General features: G+C 43.4%; 1 protein-coding gene across 5 annotated transcripts in view; it reads right to left on the bottom strand.

The window, feature by feature from the left end:
- Positions 1-24,383, bottom strand: part of RIN2 (Ras and Rab interactor 2) — a 74,662-nt gene that overhangs the window by 13,507 nt on the left and 36,772 nt on the right. For 3 of the 5 annotated variants that reach the window (XM_051613705.1, XM_051613701.1, XM_051613700.1), the window contains 6 exons: positions 23,259-23,353; positions 14,330-14,522; positions 13,400-13,511; positions 11,261-11,333; positions 9,754-9,845; positions 5,621-6,754 (listed from right to left, as the gene is read on the bottom strand). In XM_051613705.1, the coding sequence (XP_051469665.1) occupies positions 5,621-6,754; positions 9,754-9,845; positions 11,261-11,333; positions 13,400-13,511; positions 14,330-14,522; positions 23,259-23,353 (1,699 nt within the window). Of the gene's footprint in view, positions 1-5,620; positions 6,755-9,753; positions 9,846-11,260; positions 11,334-13,399; positions 13,512-14,329; positions 14,523-19,494; positions 19,547-23,258; positions 23,354-24,383 lie in introns of those variants that run through there. The other 2 variants (XM_051613702.1, XM_051613704.1) reach the window with 2 other exon arrangements.

Below are 24,383 nucleotides of genomic sequence, written 5' to 3' on the forward strand. Positions count from 1 at the left end.
CCCTGTTTATCATCTGCAATGGCCAAACTACTCATGAGTAAAAGAAGGGCTGAGTGAGAGACTGAGCAAGCTTGGGAACATCATAGAAAGGCTGAGCCCTTCACCAGGGGCATTGCCTGTGAGGTTGAGCACAGAAGGTTCCTTTGGAACACCATGGTGTGTATGTGCAGGACACCTGACTTCACTGAGTTTGCTTTGTTTTGAATTTTCCTAATATCTTGACTGTTCATAGACCAGCATGACTCATAAGGGTCTATCATGAGGTAGCTCTTGTCAGGATGGCCAAGTGTCCAGTTCTTGGTCTATGTCTATGGTGACACATGCCTAGTCCATGGTGCAGACAAGGGAATCTCCTCTGAAGGGGCAAGACCTCACACAACACACATTCCTTGATAATCTGCTCAATCCTGAAAACAGAGGTAGAAATGAGGTGGGTGATGGATAGGCAGCGATGGCAGAAGTTGAGCAACTAGGAAAGAAAGGTCTGTAGGGTAAACCTCCCCTCATTACACCGATGAATCACAGAACTACTTGTGCTGGGTTTGTTTTCCTTTAATCAGCTATGGGCTACTTAAAACTCAGGCTATGGTTTTGTGATTAACACATCTTCTCTTAAAGAAGTAATAAAACAGTAGGGAATAAGTCACAGAGCAAATCAGAAGGATGGTCGAGAAAGGGAGAACCAAATCCTCTGCCTCTGCTCAGCACATTTACCATTGCCTCTTACTTGCCCTATCCTCCTGCTCCCATAGCAAAAGGAGGAATGCTGGGGGACACATTGATCAGCCTCAACTCAACATGGGAAGGTACTAGGATGATGGTATCTTAAGATGAACAGGGTAGGGTGACAGGACACCAAAACAAATGTGAAAGCACGTAAAAAGTAATCACTGCTTAATGAGGTGGGTGCCCTGGTGACAGAGGATATAAAGAAGGCAGAGGTACTGGATGCTGCCTTTGCCTCTGTCTTTATTGCTGCAGACTGTCCCCAGGGGCCCCAGATCCCTGAAGCCCCAGAAGAAGCCAGGATGAAGGAGGAGTTTGCTTTGGTAGATGAGGATTGGGTTAGGGATCAGTTAAGCAATCTGGACATCCATAAATCGATGGGTCTGGATGGAAAACACCCGTGGGTGCTGAGGGAGCTGGCAGAGGTCATTGCTAGGCCACTCTCCATCATCTTTGGTCAGTCGTGGGCAACAGGAAAGGTGCCTGAGGACTGGAGGATAGCAAATGTCACTCCAGTTTACAAGAAGGGCAAGAAGGAGGACCTGGGTAACTATAGACCGGTCAGCCTCACCTCCATCCCTGGAAAGGTGATGGAACAACTTGCTCTTGGCACTATCTCTAGACATATCAAGGATGAGAGGGTCATTAAGAACAGTCAACATGGCTTTACCGAGGGGAAGTCACGTTTGACCAACCTTAGAGCTTTCTATGAGGAAGTAACTAGGTGGATAGATGATGGTAGGGCAGTAGATGTGCCAGCAATGTGCCCTTGTGGCCAAGAAGGCCAATGGCATTCTGGGGTGCATTAGAAAGGGGGTGGTTAGTAGGGCAAGGGAGGTTCTCCTCCCCCTCTGTTCTGCCCTGGTGAGGCCGCATCTGGAGTATTGTGTCCAGTTCTGGGCCCCTCAGTTCAAGAAGGAAAGGGAACTGCCTGAAAGAGTCCAGGGCAGAGCCACAAAGATGATGAAGAGAGTGGAACATCTCCCTGATGAGGAAAGGCTGAGGGAGCTGGGTCTCTTGAGCTTGGAGAAGAGGAGACTGAGGGGCGACCTCATCAGTGTTTACAAATATGTTAAGGGCAATGTCAGGAGGATGGAGCCAGGCTTTGTTCAGTGATGTCCAGTGATAGGACAAGGGGCAATGGATGCAAACTGGAACACAGGAGGTTCCACGTAAACATCAGAAAAAACTTCTTTCCTGTGAGAGTGACAGAGCCCTGGGACAGGCTGCCCAGAGAGGTTGTGGAGTGTCCATCCCTGGAGACATTCAAACCCACCTGGACAAGTTCCTGTGTGATGTGCTCTGGGTGACTCTGCTCTGGCAGGGGGGTTGGACTGGGTGATCTTTCAAGGTCCCTTCCAACCCCTAAGATTCTGTGATTCTGTGAAAAGTAGTATAATTCTAAAGTATAGCCAACATGAGTTTTTTCAAGAAGAAATAGTGGCATACCATTCTATGTGCTTTAAGAGGATAGCTGGATCAGTGAAGAAAAGGGGAGCAGGGAGTGGGCTGTACCTTTTAAAGATCCAAAACCCTATTACCTGCAACTCTTCTGTAAGCAAACAAAGGAAATAATGTCTTGCAGTGATTACAATAAGGTGACTGCATGGATGGGTGCATAAAATACTGCACTGAGAGCCCAATTATCAGTGGTTGACTGTCAAATGGGACAGATATTTGGAAAGAGGTACCACGAGGGTCAGCCCTGGACTTTAGTGTATTTCGTATTTTCATTTAAAATGTGGATGATAAAGCAGAGTTCACATACAACATCCACATGTGGCACATGGCAGGGGTGGGAGAAGAGCATCGCCAGTCCTTTGCAGACCAGGTTTAAAGTTATCTTCCTAAGTTGGAAAGAGGCCTAAAGCTAATATGATAAAATCTTGTAGGAACAAAAGTAAACACTGCCTCTCAGCAAGAATACCAAGGCCAAAGCGCTGCCCAGAGAAGCCTCCCTCAGCATGGTGACACACCAGCTCCCATGGGGAATGGACTGTGCTCCTCTGTGCAGCCTCCAGCCCCTCCATACAGACCCAAGTCCCTGCCACAAGGCACGTCCTGCCAGTTGGAGACCAACATGTTCTCTCCAAGCCTCTTAACATTCAACATTTAAAAGATCCATTATGCATTAGAAATACTAAAGCAAGTAACAGGCAGTACTGTTCAGGAACCTTCCTACAGGATCAGTGAATACATATTGCCAAATTTTTTAAACCAAACATTTCTTGGGCTAGGCTCAGATTTGGGCACTGGGACTGAAGTTGTTCAGGTGTTAGATCCTGCCTGGTGATCACCTGGCAAAGCAATGACAGTCAACTTGACTCTGTTTGCAGCCAAGAAAAGAAGAAGCACAAACAAAAACTTGAACATTTGCTATTCAAGCAGCTGTGGACTACCAGGATTTTCTCTGATCAGTCCAGGTCTCTTCCATGGACACATATTCAGGTGTGGACAGCTTCTTAAAAAAATACTTTGCATTCATCCATCAACAATAAAAAGCCGTGTGCCTTAGTCTTGATTCTGTCCCAATCCCGGGAATCCCATAGTTCCAGGAAGGGTTAACAGCCTGCAGTGCTAAGATTAGAAGGCACCTGTCAGGATAATCAGAAACATGGATGCACATTCTACCGATGGTTTGGCAGAAGCTAAACCATTTGATATGCCTCCTGCCTGGGAAACTTAAAAGATCTCCCATGTAAGTCTTCTGCTTGCAAGAGCCTGGGAAGCCCATGACACCGTTAGTTCTATGGGAAAAGCTCCACTATCGCAGGGTCACCACCCAGACACAGAGGGAAGTCCCAACACCAAGGGCCTCACTAAGCCCGCAGGCTGCTGCTCTAGCACATACCCAAATTCAGGAGACGCAGCAGGACAAGGTGAAGCCTGGCTGCTCAGAACGGGAGACCGCAGCCGTCCGGCCCCGGGCCCGCAGCGGCCCCCGCAGCACAGGGCAGAGCTGAGGCCAGAGCAGCCGCCCAGCACCTCCCAGTCCCGGCCGCTCCCACTGGGCAGCCACCAGCCCAGCAGAACTGACCCTCCGCTGTGGGACAGCAGTCCCTGAGCAGAGAGGAATGTCCTCCCAGCAGCACACAGCCAAACCCAGGCGTCAGGGGGAACACCCTGCACCACCAAAGGGTCAACTGACTAGAGAGGAGGGATGACTGTTCATGAAGTTACAATTCAGGCTGCCATACCATACTGAAATAGTCAAGCAAAACTGCGGGTAATAGGCAGGGCTAAATCATAAAAATTTCTCTATAGGGATGACTGAATCCTGCTGTCACATAGTTATCTGCTTAGATCAGCAGCATCCGACACTCCTGATCCTGTGGTTGTTTGCAGGCTCAAGCCATAGGCAGCAGATGATTCAAAAGCAAGTTCTTCCTTTGTTTAAACTATCTCACTTCATAAATTAATTGCATTTAATCACACGATGAAAGCCAGACTCTCTGTCGCTGAAGAAAACCAATGTAGTTTAGTTATTGCATTTCATAGCTTGTGCTGCTCCAAACTACAGAGACATTTAAAAGCAGAGAGCATTTTGCCAGTCGTCAGAGACCCACAGCCTGAAACCACACCCTTACGATGCAAAGTACAACTCACGCCAAGCTTTCACAAAATTACAAGCAAACTAGATCTGTATTTCTTTGCCAAATACCCAGTACTCCACAGAAATCCAGGCAAAAATGAGTCTGCACCACTGCTCAATTGGTCGTTTTTCTTCCACATAACACCCACATAATATTCTTTATTATTCCAGTGAGACCATTATACATCTTTGAAAGAGTCCTGATTTCAAGGACATTCTTCGTACTGTTGTATTTGCTTTAGCAGTGCTTGTTACTTTTGCTTGACTTGGTATACATGAAGTTGAGGTTACATGAGAATACTTCCTCTCGACCAAGGACAGACAGAAATGTCAACATAAAAGCACCCTTTAGTCCCAGAGAAAGAACTGTCTGAGAATTTTGCACCAGGCCAACTGTTGTGACACGAGGGTACAGAAGAAAAACAAGCAAATTAGGACTGAAGTGAGCTCACAAGGAAAGTATTCTGCCCTGAGGGATGTTTACCTCCTAGAACTGGCTCATAGGCTCTCTTACAAATACTGCTCAGACTAGGCAAGATAGAGGGGCAGTGAGATTTTATACAGCAACAGTGATTTCACTTTTGTGGATACACAAGTCTTGCCCTGTTGCTAAAACATGTATTCAAACATGTAGCTCATCTGCAACCATTTATAAACATGTACATGTCACAGAGAGGTATAGAAAACCTGAGACTAACATCCCCCTCTTTCTCGCACACATTTTTCTCTCTCTTTTTTTTTTAATTCTTATACATATTTTTATTTAGTTTCAAATGTAGGAATGGTGCAGCTTTTCTAAGAGTGAATTAGACTGTTTGGAAGAATGAGATTTATTTCAAAAGTAAATTGCTATGAAATGTCTCTCTGATCTTTACTGTCACTGGTTTCAAATAAATTCTAGTTTTACAGCTACAATCCATATCTGTAAAATGGGCACTCAAGAACTATTTCAGCCCAATGCAAGGGAAAATACACAAGTGCCAGCAAACAAAGAATTTTGTACTGTTAACAGTACAGCAGCTAAAAAAAAATAAATTAAAAATCAGAGGTGAAGTTCACACTGCAGCTATTTTAAGGATGACTTTTTACAAACAGCTCTGTAGCACAGCCCTTCTCAGTTGCTCGAGTGGTTGGGGGTAGGGGGTTTATGGGGGCTTATTTTGTTTCACAACTCCAGTATTCAATGGCTTTACTCTGCTAGCAAAGTCAGTAACACATTTCCAAACTGACACAAAGACTATCACTACAAACACAGATTACACATTTTCACCTTCCCCCAAAACACAATAAAGTGTTTCTTACCTATTTGGTCCTCGGGAATCAGTGATTCGATTGGGGGATCAAGTTCGGAGCTTTGGGACAAATAGTTCTTGACTTGGGTCATGAACTGCCGGATGGTTTGCAGCATATCAGTGCTTGAAACATGGCACTCCTTGTTTTCCTGCAGAAAGCTGACATAGTCCTGCACTAGGCATCCAAAATAAGTGCGTTTGTCCCGGGACATCTCTGCAATTTTCTTAATCATCCTCTTTTCAGGAGTCATGAAGGAACTGAAAACCCCACTGACTTTCCGTAGCTGAGATTTCACAATTTTGGGGAGAACAAATGAACTGTTTCTTTTCTTCTTGGGCTTCAAAGGGGGTGCCATGCTCTCTTGGTCACTTTCCCCCTCAAAATCCTCCAGGCTGCTGTTGGTGTCCCCCTCATAGCCAAACAGCGGCATGCTCCGGTCGAAGTCCAGCGAGTCAGACGAGGAGGTGGAAATGCTCATGTCGCTCAGCCTCTGCCTGCCTCCATTCCACGGGATGTGTGACTCAGAGCTGGCAGCTACCGTCTTTTTGGCAGCTGCTGGAGCAGGCTCAGGCAGAGTCTCACCTGGAATGCCAGCAGCTTCGGGCACAGGCACCGAGCTGCAGCCAGGTCGAGTTATCCCTGCAGTCTTTGAGCTTCCACCTTCCACCTCCGAGCAAGCAGCCTGCTTCTTCAGCCGAGGAGGCGGAATAGGGGTTGGCTTACTCTGCAGCAAATCCAAGCCTCTCTCTTTCTTATGGTTGACTGTTTCTGGCATGCTCGTCTGCTTTATAGTCCTGGAAAGCTGTGGACTTGTGAGGATGCTATTAATAGAAGGAGGTGGTGGCCGGGGTGGGGGGGAGCGAGGCCTCGCTGTGCCATTCACGTCTGGAGCTCTCGGGCTCTGCCTTTTCAGACTTCCACTGACATCCTGGCTGTGCACTTTCAAGAAGAGGGGATTAATGAAGCACAGCGCTCCGTTGGTCTGGCTGCACTCCAGCTCCGAGGGCGTTCTGGTCCGTATAGAATGCACTCCATTTATAAGGCAGAGCTGGCGCGAGTCTCTACAAGCACCATCCGAAGGCAAAGGCCTGCGAGTAGGTGAAGGATCCAGGGGGCTGCTGTTGGCTGGGGAGCTCCAGAAGTCTGAAAATCACCATTGCATTAATGTAAGAATACAAACAGAAGGCAGACAGCTTTCAGAACACTTAGCTCGACAGCACCAGTTTCAAGCATTCACAAATTTAGACAAGTTTTTATTAATTCAGGGTGGGGGCAGGAGGGAATAAATCCAATTGAACCTCTTCAAGAATCACCAGACATAATTGCATGCTACACACCCAGGGCTGCTCTTCCTCATTTATAAACACCATGACCAATGTGTAGCTTGAAATCAGCTTACTGAACTAAGCTTAAAAAGAAACTGAGAATCAAATAAAGGAATGGAGACTGTAAGACTGTAATTATTGCCATCTTGAGACTGAAATGAACACACACTATTCACTAGTATATCTCAGGAGAAATAAGCCTACATTCTCAGATGGCATTAATAAACTCACTCCATTAAAGGCAGCAGTTAGGCTGATTTACACCAGCTAATGGCCACTTAGGGAAATTCACCAAAAATTTTGGTTTGGTTTCCTTTGGTAGTGAACAAATGAAACTACACATGAAAAGACAGCTCACATTTTGCTGTGGTGGGGGTACACATTATCTTTAGCTATGCAGACCAAATGCTGGAGTCTCTTTAGAGCACTGTCCTGCAGCCCTGCCTCTGCAATGGTGACACAGTCTGCCTGACGTTTTAGACACTCAGCAGCACACAGACAGACTGAATGTGTAGTCTCACACCAGCAGTGTGGAAAACCTGTGCTAAACCAGCATGTTTCAGCTGCAGCCTCTGCACTTGTTCCAGTGTCAGCATGTTTTTGTAACTGAGTCAATGGTAAAGCTCATTTGCTCTGGCAAGTACGAAGATTGAAACCAGACAAGCCTCTGAGGACAGCAATCAGTCTGAAATAATGGAGGAATACCAGAGGAGGGAGATTTTGTTAAAATTTGTGAAGCGTGACACAGGCCCTTTTCCTGTAGCGTCAAGATGCCTCATTTGGGCTGTCAAGCAATGACACCTGGGCCCAACTGTGTGAATGCCCAGCACTCAACAACAGCATCCATCACAGAGTGTCTTGCCTATGGAGCCAGAGACAGGAAACAGTCCCTGGTGACAGGCTGCTGCCAGAGAACATGTATGGGCACAGACATATTTCTCTACATAGTCATGCAACACTGCTGTTTTTATCCAGCTCTGTGACTCCACATCCTGCCTGCAGATCCCTCAGCAGACTGGCAAGCGTGCCTGGCACGTGGGCTGCAGCAAACATGCACGATGGAAGTGCTGCTGCAGATGAAACAAGAGAGACAGAGAGGGAATTTTACGTTCCGCACTTGGAACCTTACAGGTTGGCAACAGCCTTGACACCTTTACCCTCAGTTCTTCCTGATGTGGTTTGCTGGGCTTCGTGCTGTTGACCAGCCTTGTGCATTTCTCCCCCTCTGATCCTGTGGTGTAACAGAGCTCTGACAGGAGCTACCACCTTCCGTGTTCAGAACAAGGTGTTTGGCGCCTACGTGTTGCTTAAGGAAAGCTCACACTTAACAGGAAGGACTCTTCAGAGCTTTTAAGTACCTCTTGGGTCTACAGTGTTGACGGGGTGACTTCTTGGTGTACTCTTTTGCATGTGGACACCTAAAACTCCATCAAAATCTCATCTTTGTTGTCCAGCTTTTGCTCACAGTCACTGTGATCTTAATCTGGTGTACAGTAGATAACTGACCCTAAATACACCAACCACACAGTTCAACACTGATCCATCAGCCTCCTCCTTAGTTTTAAATGCATTAGCTTAAAGAAACAACACACACAAGCCAGTGACTGTTCAAGAGCAAGACTAACTGCAGCAAGCAGGCCATGGTGCTCTGGTGTACTGAGGACAAAGACACTGTGGTCAGTCTGGAGAGCTTGCTCAACACCACCATTATCATCTCCCATCGACAAACTCACCTAATATTACTTTAAAGCTTCCATGTATCACTGGGAGACTGTCTTTACAACACTGTATCTCAATCAGACCTGTTTTTTTTTTCCTGATTCAAACATGCATCTTATCAACAGCTCTGTGTTTGCTTCTGTTCCCAAGAAAATCCATACTTTCTCTCCTCTCTAAAACAAATCCCTTAATTGCATTGCTAGTGCAGTGAAACAAATACATATGGCTTTGCTGCAAAGTCCCACCACATAGCCTCATGCTGAGGCTATGATTTGCTGAGGAACCATTTCTTAACCAAAGATGATTCAAATATCTGCTGGGACAAAGACTGCTGACAGTCAACAGTCCCTTCCTGCAAAAGGAAATGAAGCCATTCAGCACTTTGTAGGAGTTACTCAACCACTCATCTGAGTTGAGCCTGTGATTCAAACCCTGCCAGACTCTGCACCTCCTACACACTCCAGGTACAAGGCTTTACAGAGAGCCTGCATTTGGTCATAGCAGTAGCAACAAGGGATGAAAGGACATGTCCCTGCATTTTCTTTTGTTGTTTTGGTTTTCTTTACATTTCACTAAACGAACACCAATGTACATTGATATATCCTACAGGTCCTATGTACACACTTCTCCTTTTATTAGTAAGCCATCAAGCCACTGATCTCCAGAATCATCATTCTAAGATCATGTGAATCTGAAGAGAAGTTTCACCAACAGTGAATGTCAGTTCCCACACTCTCCTGGTAACTCCAGCAAATTATCAAGCCAGTGCCTGGTATGTGAGCCCACAGCCAACACTAGCCCTTGGAGGAGGAGCTACATCAGACCTATGTCTGGGGATTATAAGACTTGCTTTGCCCAAGGGCTGTCCAGAGAGGGGAAAGGAGAAAGGAGGAAGGAAACAGCACCAACAAAAATATCACAGAAGGCACAAAACGAAGGAAGAGCACCAAGGTCACCATTTGGTAGTAGAGAAGCGCTGCTTTTCTAAATGATATCTGTACCATCACTGATAAATATGAACTATTTACTGATACAGACTGTTTCTTCAAGCTTTCAGCAATACCACAGGGAAGGAAATCTACGTAGAGAACTACTTACTCAGTCCAAGCTGAGCAATCTCTTCAAGTTCAGCTTCTGTCTTTGCTGCAGCAATAGCATGAGGCAATTTCAGGGTGAATGGAAGGACATCCCTGTTGTCAAAGAGAAAAACAATTACGGTTTTCACAACAAAATCCATGGTTTTAAAAGCATTTGTTTTCAATACTGACATTAGCTGAGCTCTGATTCTTATTTTCTTCTCAAGCTGTAGCAGAAGCCTTAAACACACAGCACAGAATGAAAATATTACCAACCCCGGGCTCCTTTATGGGAAATGGGAAAGTGTTGTGAAGTGCAAATGACAGTCAAGACCCCAGGACTCTCTCCAGGCTAATTTCCACAGAGCCATCCAATATTTTCTCCCATTACCGTAGATGCCTTTACACCTGGTCTTTCACAAGCATACCAGTGAGATGCAAAACTGTTACCTGCCCTTAGCCCTTCAACAAAACTTATTTCCTGAATATGCTGTTGATTGCTCTCAAATTTGAACTCCAGTTCTCAGAATAAAACTTGAAGAGTATATGGGCGGATCTCTAAAAATGTCTAAGTTAGGATGTTTTGGTGCTACTCTGTTCTAAGAATGAATACACACTTTAAGAAAGTCTTTATAATTTATTCTAAGATCTGGTTTCTCTTCACTGCATACTAGAAGATGAATAAATGTTTGCAAAGGGAAACCCATCAATCCATGAACAACAACATAAGTCACATCCAGTGTAAAAGATTTTAAGGGACAAACCTACTCAACCATATGTACATTGTACAAGTACTACCATCTGCCAGGACAATACCTGCCCAACTGTTACTGATACACCCTCAAATATCAGTGCATGCCAAACTGCAAAAACTGTAGCAGAAGCACCTATGAAATTAATAGTAAACGAGAACAAAAGGAGCACAGGTATCCTACATACAACCGGTGTCAGCATAATTTTTTTAAGGCTGTGAACAAGCCAACCATCTGTGGTAGCACAGATAGTGGGGTTTTGTCACATAAATATTCTCTACGTTGTACATTAACTTGAAAAAACAGGATCTCACCATGTCACTCAAATTCAAATCAAGCATATGCACAAGACTGATACACTAGCTAAAAAGCATTTGAAAAGACACTTAAACAACATACCAGAGATAATCTAGAGTCTAGAACACCATCATGGACTCAGTACAAAGACAGGAAACCCTTGACTCCTCATAGGCCCTGCAGCCTCAGTGGTGACTGGGAAAGAGCAGGATACTGGTTTCGTATATATGTCATTATTTTCTTTTTCATCATTATTGTTTCATTAAAGCTGTGTACTTTAGTTTCCAAACCGTAAGTCTCTGTCTCTTACTCTCTTTCATTTCCCTTTCTGGGAAGGGAGAGGAGTTTATATAGAGTATTTGCCATTAATTTAATTGCCAGCCCTGCATTAAACCTTGACAATATCACAGTGAACCAAGTCCTTGAGACTTGTTTCAAGACAGTCTAGCAATCTGACTCGGGAGCATAACACCATCTTACCTGCTAATGCAGTAGAAAGCAATGAGCCTGAATAAATCAGCAAAACTTATTCCAGACCCCTCCAAGGAAAATGCTGTGAAGAAAGTTACAAGTGGGAAAGCATCACATGTCTATCCAGCATTTCTAAGAAAAGCTTAATAAAATGCAACTCAGATTTTTAATAAAGTTAGTAAGTTTGCACCATCAAGCTAACTACTGTTTGGTTAAGAAAAAGCAACTGTATGTAGGAGCACATCTCTGTGTAAGGCATTTTCAAGAATACATAGTATTATACAGATAGCCTTGGTGGGGGTTTTGCTTTTGTATTCCAAACACATGGTCTGCTTCCTGGGAAACAGATCAAGGTGTGATTAGAACTGCACAGTGTTTTGCTAATAGACAATAAAACAATAACTGAGGCTTTGTTTGCCCAGTGTACTAATATACCTTATTTTAAATCTCCTGTTTCCTCCTCTTGCATTCCATCCTACTCATCTTCTCCCCAGATGTGTTGGCAACCTAAACATCATTTTTCTTTCAATTCAAGAAAAGCATTTGACCTGAAAACCCTGTTAAAAAATCCTCAGACAATTCTGCTTTGTGCTATTGCCTTGCACAATGGGAAAGGAAGACATGAACAATGCCTTTAATTTTTTTCCCCACTCCATACCGCTGTTTCCTACTGATAGAAATAATTGTTCACAGTAATAATGACAGGGGAGTGATTGCCACCTCCCTTACGTTAGGCACTCTCTGACTCCAGTGGCAAATCTGGGCTGCAACAAGGCAGACTCCTGGCCTTGGTGGGGAAAGCCAAAAGCCACACAGCAGCTTTGGGTCCCTCAGCAGTGCCTCTCAGTGAGCAGCAAAGGTGTAATTTTGTCACAACTCCGTGCTGTACAGCCAGCTGCCCCGGGCCAAGATTTCACTACTACTGACTGTAGAGTCTGCACTTCAACCAGAGAACTCTGGTCAGGTTCGGTTCTTTTATCTGGCCTTCACATGGTCAACCTGGCCATTTTTGTGCCCAGAAAAAGGGGTTTCTTTCACAAAGACACTATCAATGCAGATAGTAAGCATGCAGGTGATTTGGGCTGGGCTAAGATGAGAGTTCACATCCCTGACCACAATCAGAACCTCAGCTATAACTGGTGAGTAAAACTGTCAGTACACACTTCCCCCTTGTGATTTTTCATGGACAAGCTTTTACAATACATTATTATTTTAGTTTTTTATCTAAACGAGAGACAGGGAATTCATTAGTACAAGATCACACTTAGATCAATTGTCACTGATAGCTTTCTCTTTGCCAAGCATTTTTTGTAACTGAAACCAAAACCAGATACACAGAATTAACTTTTTGTTACTGCGGCAGTGAAGGGAGCTGTAAGAAGGAAAAAAACTCAACTAACATTATCTCTGTTCACTAATAGAAACAGAAGTTTGTCCCAGACCCTCTGCCTCAGGGAAGTTTAACTAAAATTGCTGCCAATTTTCTCTGGTTTTCATTTTCATGTTAAAATGAACCACTTGCAGTTTCTGCACCACATACATTCACCAGCTGCAGCTTCCTTTTTTCATTCCTGTATCTCAAATGTATTTTTCAAACCCTCCCTTTAAGTGCAGCATCAGTTTAAAAGTGACTGGAATTCTAACATTTCCTCATTTCTATTAGAAAACAGGGAACAAATCTAGCTGGAATTCAAAAAGAAATATGACTGATCTTGCACCAGAAACAGCTCCTAAGAATTAATTAATTAAGGATTAGTTATTACATTAAAAGACAAAATAAACCACATCCAAATTTGTATTCACAAGAGAGCTCATGACAGAGTTGCATCCAAAAGCAGTCCCTGAGTACAAGGAAATGCAAGGACAGTTCACTGACAGCAGACAGGATTACAGACTGTTTCTACAGAAGAGGGTAACTAATAATCAATGAACCCTGGATTCAGCCAGGTACACGCAAGAAATATTCCAGTTGTGTCCAGCACTGACTTAAGAATTTCTGTTCCTCTTCCCTTCTCCAGGCTGTCTGTGACCCCCACAGATGGCACCATTTGTGACACCATTTGCATGACTTTGGGTGCCAGAAGACCAGAGTGTTCCTGGCTCACACAGGGTGACAAGTAGCTGTGAAGTAGGTAGCTTGAAACTTACTGTATGTGCTTTCTTTTATTGCAAATTCTTTTAGGCAGGACCCACAGTCACTGGGCAGACGCAGAGAGATGACTTTCTTCTGCAGTCTTGCAGATTTCCTAACCAGAAATATCTGTGGTGAAGAAGGCAAAAGGACATGGTGTTAGCTTCATCACAGATGCCTTAATTGAGACAGACTACAGACAAAAGGAACAAAACCAACTTGATCTCTGATCTCTACAAAACATCTCAGATTTTACTCGGTCATTACTGTGTCAGGTTCAACAGCTTGGTGTAAAATGGCAGCAGAACATTTAGAAAAGCATCTCATCATTGTATAACACAGACACATGACACCAGGTCCATTATGTCCTTCTCCAAGCTTTCCAGTTTAACACAGAGCAAATCCCAAGCCTTGAGTCAAACTGCAGAGTCTGGAGGAGACTGACTGTAGAGTGCTCCTGTGTCCCACCAGCCCATTCATGCCATCCCCTGCACCAGGATGGAGGCAGCACTGAAACATCCTCATCCATGCACACTGGGCCTGGGCTTCACCACAGCAGCTTCACTGCAGGCACCAGTGAAGGATAAAATGCTGAGATCCCTCATTTATCTGTGGCTTTCTCTTACAGGGAAATACATCTGTTAGATGCAGCCCAGGTTAACAAGGCCCAGCTTTGGAGCTGTAACTGCAGCAGTCTACTTCTCAGCTCCAGAGGACCCCAAACTAGAACCCAGTGTATCAGCCCAGGTTATGAGTCACACCCCAAGGGGTCCGGCTGCCAAGGGCTCAGGAAGCCCTCACTTGGATTATCCAAAGCACAGAAGAAATGGGGGTGGGATGTTGGTTGGCTGGGGGTTTTTTGCCATGGTTTTATGATTTGGTTTTTGGTCTTGTTTTCATTTTTTTTTTAACACTTGCATCAAATAAACTGAAATATAACTTCTTACCCCAGGAGGCTGGGCCTGCAGAATTTCCATGGCTTCAGCATCATTCAGACCCAGCTGCAGCCACACAGGGTGAGTATGGAGGAGCTTGTCCAGTATGCTTAGCTTGTTGGATAGGCTGTCATATCCAGAGTCCCGGGGGCAGCTTTTGACATCATTTTTCTCAGGACAGGCATTACCCATGTCCTTTACTAGCCTGTGAAAAATTTTACAAAAATTAAATTAGACATGATTAGCATTAAAAAAATCACTCAGTTCAGCAGAGTTATCACAAAGCTAATAGCACTGCTGGCACTCTGGAGTGGTATTTCTCCTACTGAGATTTCATATAATTAGCATACAAAAAAATTCTGTAATCCATAAGATTTATTTCTTTCACTTGTCCTCAACTTAACAGCTACCTTTAAGACAAGTCTTAGTATTCTTCCATTAGCTAGTTGAAATTTGGCAGTCACTTCAGATACAGGTGTATATGCAGACATTACTGATTTAACATTTCATCTCCTTTGTTACATTCACATTTTAAAAACTTCTATCGAAAGGTATTGCTGCAATTCACGTTTTTATTCCCAGATACACTGCAAAGCTGGAACCCACAGAAACCTTCCTCTGTTCTGCCTGCCAGAAAAATCTGTTCAATACTCTGACAGTGGAGCAACCCACCACCTGCTGGCGATCACAGCACCGAACAGAAGCACTTTCTGTTTGCTTGTAGGGATTATTTTCACAACAGAATCCCACAAACCAGCATCACTTGATCTTATCTCCAGACTACTGTCTCTGCTACACCTTCCTCGTTACCTCTGCGGCTGCTGTCTATCGTTGTTCCCTCGTGCTAATGAGCTGCCAAAGACCTCAGTCAGGAGAAAAGCAAAAGGAGAAAGAAAAAAATAAAAATAAAAGGGTTAAATCCCCCAAATAACCCTCTCTAAGGCACAGCTTCATTAAGAAATCAACCTAAGTGGTAGTAATTTTTTATGGTCCATGCTCTAAATTCTCTAAATACTGACAATTTTGCCATGGAAGTTCCCTACCTCATATTTTAGTCCTACACTTCCCAGGATCAGGAGTGAAGAATTGTGTATTTATGCTCCTAATTCCTTTGGCTCTGGATTGATGCTGATGTGAGGAATAAAGGCTAAGCTAAGTGTGGATGTGGCAAACTAATTATAGAATTGTTTTGGTTGGAAAAGACCTTTAGGATCATTGAGTCCAACCATGAATTATTGAACTGTAAGCATAAAAAACCTGCTACCTGATGTAAACTTTTATTAATCCTGGGGTTTTTTCTCTCTTACATCATCAAATGGTACCGTCTTACCCATCTTTAAGTAAAGCTAAACTGGTGTAAAGGCGAGACAACGTGTTACTTATCTATTTGATTACTCTTGCAGGTTTTTTTCCATTCTATGCCTTTTGAAATTTATTTGGGGCAGGGCAGCTAAAGTTACTGCTACATTCAGTAACGGAGTACAGTTCTTCAGGGCTACAGATACTTGTGCATTAAAAAAAAATCCAAAATAATTAAATATGTTGAGAAATTGTTACGCAAAGCATTGCCATCATCCACATAATACAGAACACCCAGTACCCTTGCAAGTGTGTTGTTGGTTCAAATTCCTCTTTTTTTAAATTTTTTTACCTAGAAGTACAAGCTATGATTCTTCCAGTGCTAGAAATCACTACAGAACAGTTCCTCTGGTAACAGCTTCCCGAGGACAATATTTGAGCACAGACCAAACCTACCCTGCAAGCTCAGGATCTGACTCACTAAGATGTCAGGTGCAGAGCTTCTGTTCTTCCCACAGACCTTTCTGAAGGCACAGGAGGCCCTGAGCAGCAGAGGGCAACACAGCTGCATCTCCCCACTGCAAACTGCCTTGTAGGTCTTCTGAACTTTGTCTCCTGGACAGGCAGCAGCACCATTAACAGCATTTACCACCTTCATAGTGCAAGCTACTGGACCCAGAGTAGAGACTTTACAAGCACAGGAACACTGAAGACTTAAAACCGACCAACCAAACAAAAATCCTCCCCCCAAAAAACCCAACCCCACAGCAAAACTTATCAACTAAACAAGAAAAAACCACAAATCACCGAACTGCTTTTTTTCTAGCTTTGCAGCATCTCTGGACAGGGTTAAAAAGGAAAGGTAATGGAGTACAGAACTTTCACAGCATGCTCAGGTAAGAACAGACACAATCATTCACACTTTTCATTCCCTGGATCAGTTATCACTACCAGATCACAGAATCACAAAATGTACCGGGTTGGAAGGGACCTTTAAAAGTAATCTAGTCCAGTCCCCTCTGCAGTGCACAGGGACATTTTTAACTAGATCAGGTTGCTCAGAGCCTTGTCAATCAAGCCTGACCTTGAATGTTCCCAGGGATGGAGTCTCCACCATCTCTCTGGGCAACCTGTTACAGTGATCCACCACACTCATTGTAAATAACTTCTTCCTAATATCTGACCTAAATCTACCCTGCCATTGCCCCTCATCCTCTCATTACACAACCTTGCAAACAATCCTGCCCTAGCTTTTTTGTAGCTCCTTCATGTATTGGAAGGTCTCCCCGGAGCCTCCTCCTCTCTAGGCTGAACAGTTCCAACTCTCTCAGGCTGTCTTCATAGCAGAGCTGCTCCAGCCCTTGGATCATTTTTATGGCCCTTCTCTGGACTCATTTCAACAGCTCCATGTCCCTCTTGTGTTGAGGACTCCAGTGCTGGACACTGTACTCCAGGTGGGGTCTTACAAGAGCAGAGTAGAGGGGCAGAATCATCTCCCTTCACCTGCTGGCCACACTTCACCCGGGTGCCTCTCCCGTTCTTTTTTGTCCTCTTTCTCTGTTTTCTTATTTATGATGTGATGCCTTTTAGATTTGCAAGGCATCTAACATGCAGATGATCTTCCCTCCCCCAAGTGTCAAAAGCTGCCGGTAACTGCCAGTATGTCTTCAAGGGGCACAAAATACACAGGATCACCCTGTGTGCAGAAGGGTTTGTATCAGTTACGACAGTGCTCTGAAACTGCCATTGTAAGAATCCTGGGTTCCCCTTTCAATCACAGTCCCAGAAGAACGTAAGTGTGTTGTAATGTATGAATCTTCACAAAAATGAAATAATTAATCACATGACTGTTTCCACAAGCTGTTCCTCCAGCAAATATTGCTCAGAAATTTCCTACTTACCTGCAGAGACAGTTAGCAACATTACAAATCAAAGGCAGCCATGGCAAAGTGCAAGTTAAACACTGACACTGGCTGCAGGCCTAACTAGGTACAAGTTATTTCCATTCCTTGGTCAAGAGGTGGAAACTAAACATGTTGCAGAGGAAACATGCCTGAGAGGGAAAAACTTTTTTTCCTAAAAAAGAAAGTTACATCACATGCAAAAGAAAGTGCACGGCTGGCATCAGCTGTAAGGACTCGCACTGCTTGCTACCAAAAAACAATTTAAAGCTGGTGAGAGTTTGCACATGTAGGCAGGGTCCCAGTACACCTCTCTGGTATGGCCAGCTTGATGTTGTCAAACACATCCAAACCATTATAAAGCACAGAAGATTAATTTGAATACAGAGCTGTAAGGTTTTCGGAATCTCCAGGTACTGATATGCACAATCCCTTCCACATGCTGAGATCTGAGGAGGAATGCAACGTGTGAGCCCACACCTTACTGACCTAGATACCCACGTACCTCCTTGTTGCAGCTGTTTCTGCCACCTGAAGAAATAACCCAAACACTATGAGTATCTGGTCATGATGAGATTTTCTACCACTCCTAAACACCACCAGTTCAAATGACCCTGATGCACCTCAGCTAGATCAGTACTAATACACCATTGCAACCCACAGGAAGGTAAACTAGGAACAAACTACACTTAAAAAATATTTCCTATCCAGAAAATAAATAAAGAGGCAGGGAGAAAGATCAGACCTGGTGAACTCTCACAAGAGCATAGTCTGGAAAAAAAAACATCTGGCAAACCACATACAACCTCTGAGAAGCTGCTTCCCAAGGTCCCAGTGGTCAACACAGTCGAAGTCCACTGGTCTGTTCTGCAATGATCTGGCACTGCTGAGCATCCTAGTCTGAATTTATTTTTTATTCTTAAAATTATTTTAATTCATGATCCAGGCACTAAACATGCAGGTAAACCCTGGCACATAGGAGTTTGTGGAATTAGTCACAACTGTAAAATTATTTGGAACCGGATTGTGTGCAACTTCTTTAGAAACAGCAGCATGGAAAGAAGAACCATTTGAATTCCTCGCAATCACCTGATTAATTCAAGTGCACAGAATGAGAAGTTGCTGGAACCAAAATGCTAGCAAAACATGCTGCATATTATGCAACAACTAAATTTCTCTTCTGGTTTTGTTTTTGGAATTTGAGGTTTTGTTTATTTTTTTAGTGACTCCCAATATAAGACAATCTGACCAGGTCACATTACACTCAAAATCGAAACACAGATCAGCAACCACGGATGGTCTGCTTCAATGCAGGGGTACTACACTGGCTCCTCTCCAGTGGGAGAGGAGTTTCAACACAACTCACAATGAATTAAAGAAAATACATTATTCATGCAATTTTCCTTAGCTTTGAGAAAACCCATAAGCACATGGGAAGTAAAGAGAGGTAACTGCCAAGACAAATGTGCTGCATCCCAACCAGACTTAGCTCACAGCAAAAAGAACAAGGAGCAGGTTGAAGCCTGTAACCAGGATGATCCTCTCTCAGACCCACAGGGCTGTAACATTCACCTCAACCATGTCTCTATGAAGGTGTGAACGTTTGTTCCTGGCCCCACTCACTACAGCAATTTTCTTCTGGTCTCTCAAACCCTACCTGTGCCTCCTGCTCTAACCTTGTAAAACCTGAACTTTTAACATTTCTCCCATTTTTTGTGGGACTCGGGACAACAATCCAAATGGCTCTCTGAAAATACCATCAATCTCCACTGGCCTCCTGCACTGATGAACACTGGCCTGAGGAATGGACTTTTCTCTCTTTGGGATTTTGGACACAGAGAAGGTGCATCCAGTATGCACATACATCCCGTGAGGGTGACCCACACTGTTCCATGGGTTGCTGAGCTGAACTAAACTAAGTCAACTGCTCCAGGATTTACACATACACACCACCACCCTGTGGAAGAACTTACCCACCTTTCTGACGTCATGAGAGGAGTCGTAGGAAGGACCTAGGTGACTATCAGCACTTGAGGGATTCAGTCTGCTCCCACATTATGGAGAAGGCTGGGTATCAGCCCAAATCAAAGCTTTAGCCGATCGTCCCAGATGCACCCACTGTCCAGGAGGAGGGTCATAGTGAAAGATCAGGTTTGATACAATAATGAAGATAATAAAGACTCTGACTTGCACTCACGTGTCCACATTTCCTCACTCAATGTTTTTTGCTGGATTTGCCTTTGTTTTTAGGGTACTTACACACCAGGATCATGCTACCAAGGGGGAGGGAGACAGAGGAAGAGGTCTGCTCTTTGCCTATAGCAGTACGATGCTGAGCATCTCCTCAGTAATGCAACTTAATAAGCCTTGAGGTCAGCTCTTTGCCGTGGTGCAAAGGTTTGCAAAATGCAGCTCTGTGTCCAGATTCACTGTTCTCCCACTCCACTGTTACTCAGCAGCAAGGAATATTCCTCTTGTTTCTTTCTCAGTCGCAAGGGCAAACAGAACAACAAGCAGGTAAAGCGAATCTTTCTAAAACTGCAGATGAGTGCAAACCTTGCTCCAGTCACACCACAGGCTCCCCACAGTTAACCCGGTTTGACTCCCCACTGCAAAAGTGCCTGGATTTCTGTAAATCCTGCATTCTAGCAGACTTCAGTTGCGCCAGCCTAGACTATACAGTCATGTTGAGCATCAGCCGGGAGAGCCTCTGCTGAGCTTCATCTCTACTCAGCACCTCAAGTGTCACCTTCTCCATCTGACAAAGCCACTGGGGAACAGGTTGTTGGGTACCTGCCTGCCTGCCAATAGTAACACAAGCAATTCACCATGCAAGACACAGAAAGTGACTCTCCTGATGTTAGTAACTGCTATGGAAAAATGCAGAAGACACGGGCACGGGGTCTGTCCAGTGCAAAACACAAGGGAGGGAGTCAAGTTCTGCCCTTGTTTCTGTCACGGTAACTGAACGGGAAGGGAACAAGCAGCTGCTGCAGCAAAGCATCCCTGAAGCCTTTCACAAGTATCAATCAAATGCTCCAGGAAGACTGGGGCTTTACAGTCCTCCTGACTGAGGGGCAGCAGCAAGCTCTTCCCTCACTGATCTTCACAAAGACAGTGACACACAGGGGAGACACAGTGCACCCCAAAAGGCCATCTGGATGCCACCAGCCACACTACGTGAGCTCTTCCATGCTGTCTAAATCTGGGCTGCCATTGTCTGTAGAAGCTCTCCACTTACCCTTGGAAAGGTCACCAGTACAGTGTGGGTCAGAAATTTACCCCATTTATGCCCTTTTCTGACAACTCCACTCATTTGCATTAAAGAGGTATGTATCCGCGCTGGGAAAAAAGTCCAGGCACCCAACACGGTGGAATACTGAAACAGAGGATATGAGCCTCCCACTTACAACAGGTTTTTACAAGCCTCTTTTCTGCTTGGCTTTTCCATGCCTCCAAGTCAAAGCTGCAGGCCCAGTTACATGAATCATACTCAGTATTACTTGGGCCATAGATGTAGAAAGAGAAGACAAGTCCAAAATATAACTGGGGGAGGAGGATAAATCTGAAAGTCACCACACAAGCACAAAAAAAACAACCTAACAAAAACACCAACCAAAACCCCAAACAATAAAAACAACAGAATCAAACAAACCCCACTGAAGCTGCAGACAGGCGATTTCTTGTACTTATTTTTCTGAATACAGTGAGAGCTGTTACAGCTGCTGCCTTTCTAAAACACTTCTGGACACATGTGGATATATGCCAAGGTGAAAACCCAGCAAGGGAAACAGGCATTCCTGTTAGCTCAGATTCCTCTAGATGCAAATCCAAACAGCACATTAAGATACTAACTTCCAAACAGCAGAACACACAATAACAAGATCAACATATTAATTACAAAGTTTTATATTAAGTACAAAGAAATAAAGTTATTACAGTAAATATGCCCCTGTGAGAAGTACAGTTCTGTTTAAATAACAATTCTAGAAAACATTAGTGGAAATTACTGGAATCTTTCTCTGTAATTCTATATAAACAAAGTATATCAGTGCACACCTAATTATATAACAACTTCGATATAACTTCTTTCTTACATAGAAACATGCAGTTCAGATTTCTGTAGTCATATAAAATTTGACCTGAATTCATTTATTCAGATGTCAAATTTTGCATTTATCATCTTAAAAATGACAGAAAAGAATGCATTTTTTTAATTGGATGGCTATTACTTCAATATGAATTTGAATTCAGCTTAGTCGTCATGGAAATGGCATAATTTGCTTTTAATGTTAGTTTTACTTATACAGTTTAATTAAAATTTTGCTCTCAAAATTAGTAACTTCCGTTTTTAAAAAATCCATTGTAAAAAACTCCAGTTAAAAAAAATCCTCCGGATCTGTAAAATGAAGAGATTTAATTGACTGTTTCCAGCTGCTTCCACCAAGATTTTAGAACTAGTAGATCTTAGCCTTTCATGCATATGGTGTATTCAAAGATACAAGAAGCCTTTTCTTATCTGAAAATTAGCTAATGATAATTGAAATTAACTAGCTGAATCCACTGAAACGAAGGAAGTATCCATCCATTCTGTCCTTGTAAAAGAACTGTGCTTTCAAAAGCTTTAGAACTTGAATACTGTGCAACCAGGGACATAGCCAAGTGCTTTAATTAGTTCAGCTACCTTACATTCTTTACCACTTGGGCAACAACGGTGCTGCTCAATGTTTTATTTAAATAATTTAAATGTATTTTGTAGTAAGCTTGACTACATCTTGAAAGTATTTATAGAAAGAAAAAAAAAAGGACAAAAAACATGGATGTCATTCTAAATAATGAACTGTTATTCACTTCATTAACTCACTGTCTTGAATAATAAAGCCCACCAGCTCCAGAGCAGGCCCAGGCCGTGCAATCAGACAACACAGAACACCTTAATCAGTTGCTTTCCTCTTGTAACAAATGTGTTTGCGTGTTAACACAATGAATAAAATATTGAATACCCTTCAGACATCAATTTAACAGACACTACCAATCAAGCACAACAGCTGTAGCAAAGCCACAATGCTGGGGTCCCACTGTGTCCACTTAAGGGCACAAGTTCAACATTTCAAATGTCCACAGTCCACATCTACGCAGCATGATCTATTTAAAAAAACAGAACTTTTATCTGCACTGTAATATTAACTAAATAATAATAACTCAAATCATTTTAGGGTTAAGGAAATGCCCCCATCTACTTATATTTTTGTATGTGCAAGATACTCACATATAAGTGAATTTAAACACAAACTCACAAAAGCATCAGCTCATAACAGTCAGTACTTTCCTTCCTAACCTGAGAACATAAACAAATCATGTTATTCGATGCTGAATCTTCACAGAACCATTTTTTAGTCTTTACAGAGTGAAAACAAAGCTAATTGGCATAGACAACGGGAAAACATTAGTAGTTTCCTGCTTTATAGACATTCACCAGTATCCAAGGTTTGTGTAACAAGGAAGTAGAAGTGAAATGCAGTTGCTTTTAAAAAGACATTACAGCAAATACATGGAACAACTGAATCTCCGGACACTCCTGCACAAATGCAAGTTCCTTAAATTAGGAGTAAGATTATCTACACCCCCTATGTTGTCAGGAGGAAAAGTGCTAGGACATAAGCCACCAAGAAGGGAGCATAATGAAAATATTCCTGTCATGGTACACCTCCAGGAACGATGAAAATAAACATTTTAATCACCTTCGCAAATCAGCAGATTCATCTTCCACTGTGAGATCTGTCTGTACCATCTCCTGTTTCAGTTCTCCGATTTCTGAGGCAATTGTGTCAATGAGCTAGAAAGGGACAAAAATAGTATGACGTCAAGTGAGTGGAAGAGGCGTGGAAAAGAAGCCCCGGGCAGCTTTAGTCACCAGAGATTACAATCTTCACCCCGCCCCCCCCCCCCCCAAATTGCATCCTATTTGGACTTCCCCTTGCAAAGGAAAAAGTAAGGGTTGACTTATAGTCATTCTTGGAGGAAGAATAACTCCTGTTTGGTGGCAGTACAGAACCTTTCAGGCTAGCTAGCTTTTTTATTTAAATATATTAAATCCCTAGCTTCAACATATTACACACCAATTTAAAATAACTAAATGGTTTGATCATTTGTAGCATTTACTTCCTCAAATTAAAAGAAAATACATAATTAGAAGAGTTCCATCTGCAAGATTTACTTCAGAAGGGACACTGTCAGCATTACACAACATTGTGGTGGATTAAAAAGTCACAAAATAAGGCGGAAATAGGCAGCTGCTTTTCACATTAGGTCTTGGACTGCTCTTGAACAGAACAACTTGATTAAAAGAGACCTGTCTTGAAACACTTCAGCTCAAGTGGAATGCACTAATTTGGACATGAGGGCAAAAACTCATTTTAAAGCTGGTGAGATTAGCACTAGGGCTGTATTCTGAGAAACACAGCATTTGCTAGCCAGATGTCTGGGAAGCGTTTTGTTAGGCCAAAACCAACAACGAAGTTTGCAAGGTACACTGTTCTGGACATTGCCTGTAGCAACTGCATCAAGTTTGCCTGACACACCACACCATGACAGTGTATAAACTCTGGCAGGGATCCCCCTCTCCTGCCTGCAGTGAAACCTAATGAAAGGGTTTGCAGGGATGCCATCTCCTCTACCATCACCCCCGCACCTCAGAGCAAACAAACAAACAAAAACAAACCCTGGCAGATGAAGCAAAAACAGCTTTCCCATCCCAGTTAGAACATTCCTCATAGTCACCCACAAGACAGGACCTCGAGTCCCACTAGTGTCAGGTAGCTCAATACAGCAGCATATTCAAGGAATTGCAGGCAACATTTTCATAT

Source organism: Apus apus, chromosome 3 (assembly GCF_020740795.1).
Source record: "Apus apus isolate bApuApu2 chromosome 3, bApuApu2.pri.cur, whole genome shotgun sequence".
Taxonomy (NCBI): Eukaryota; Metazoa; Chordata; class Aves; order Apodiformes; family Apodidae; genus Apus; species Apus apus.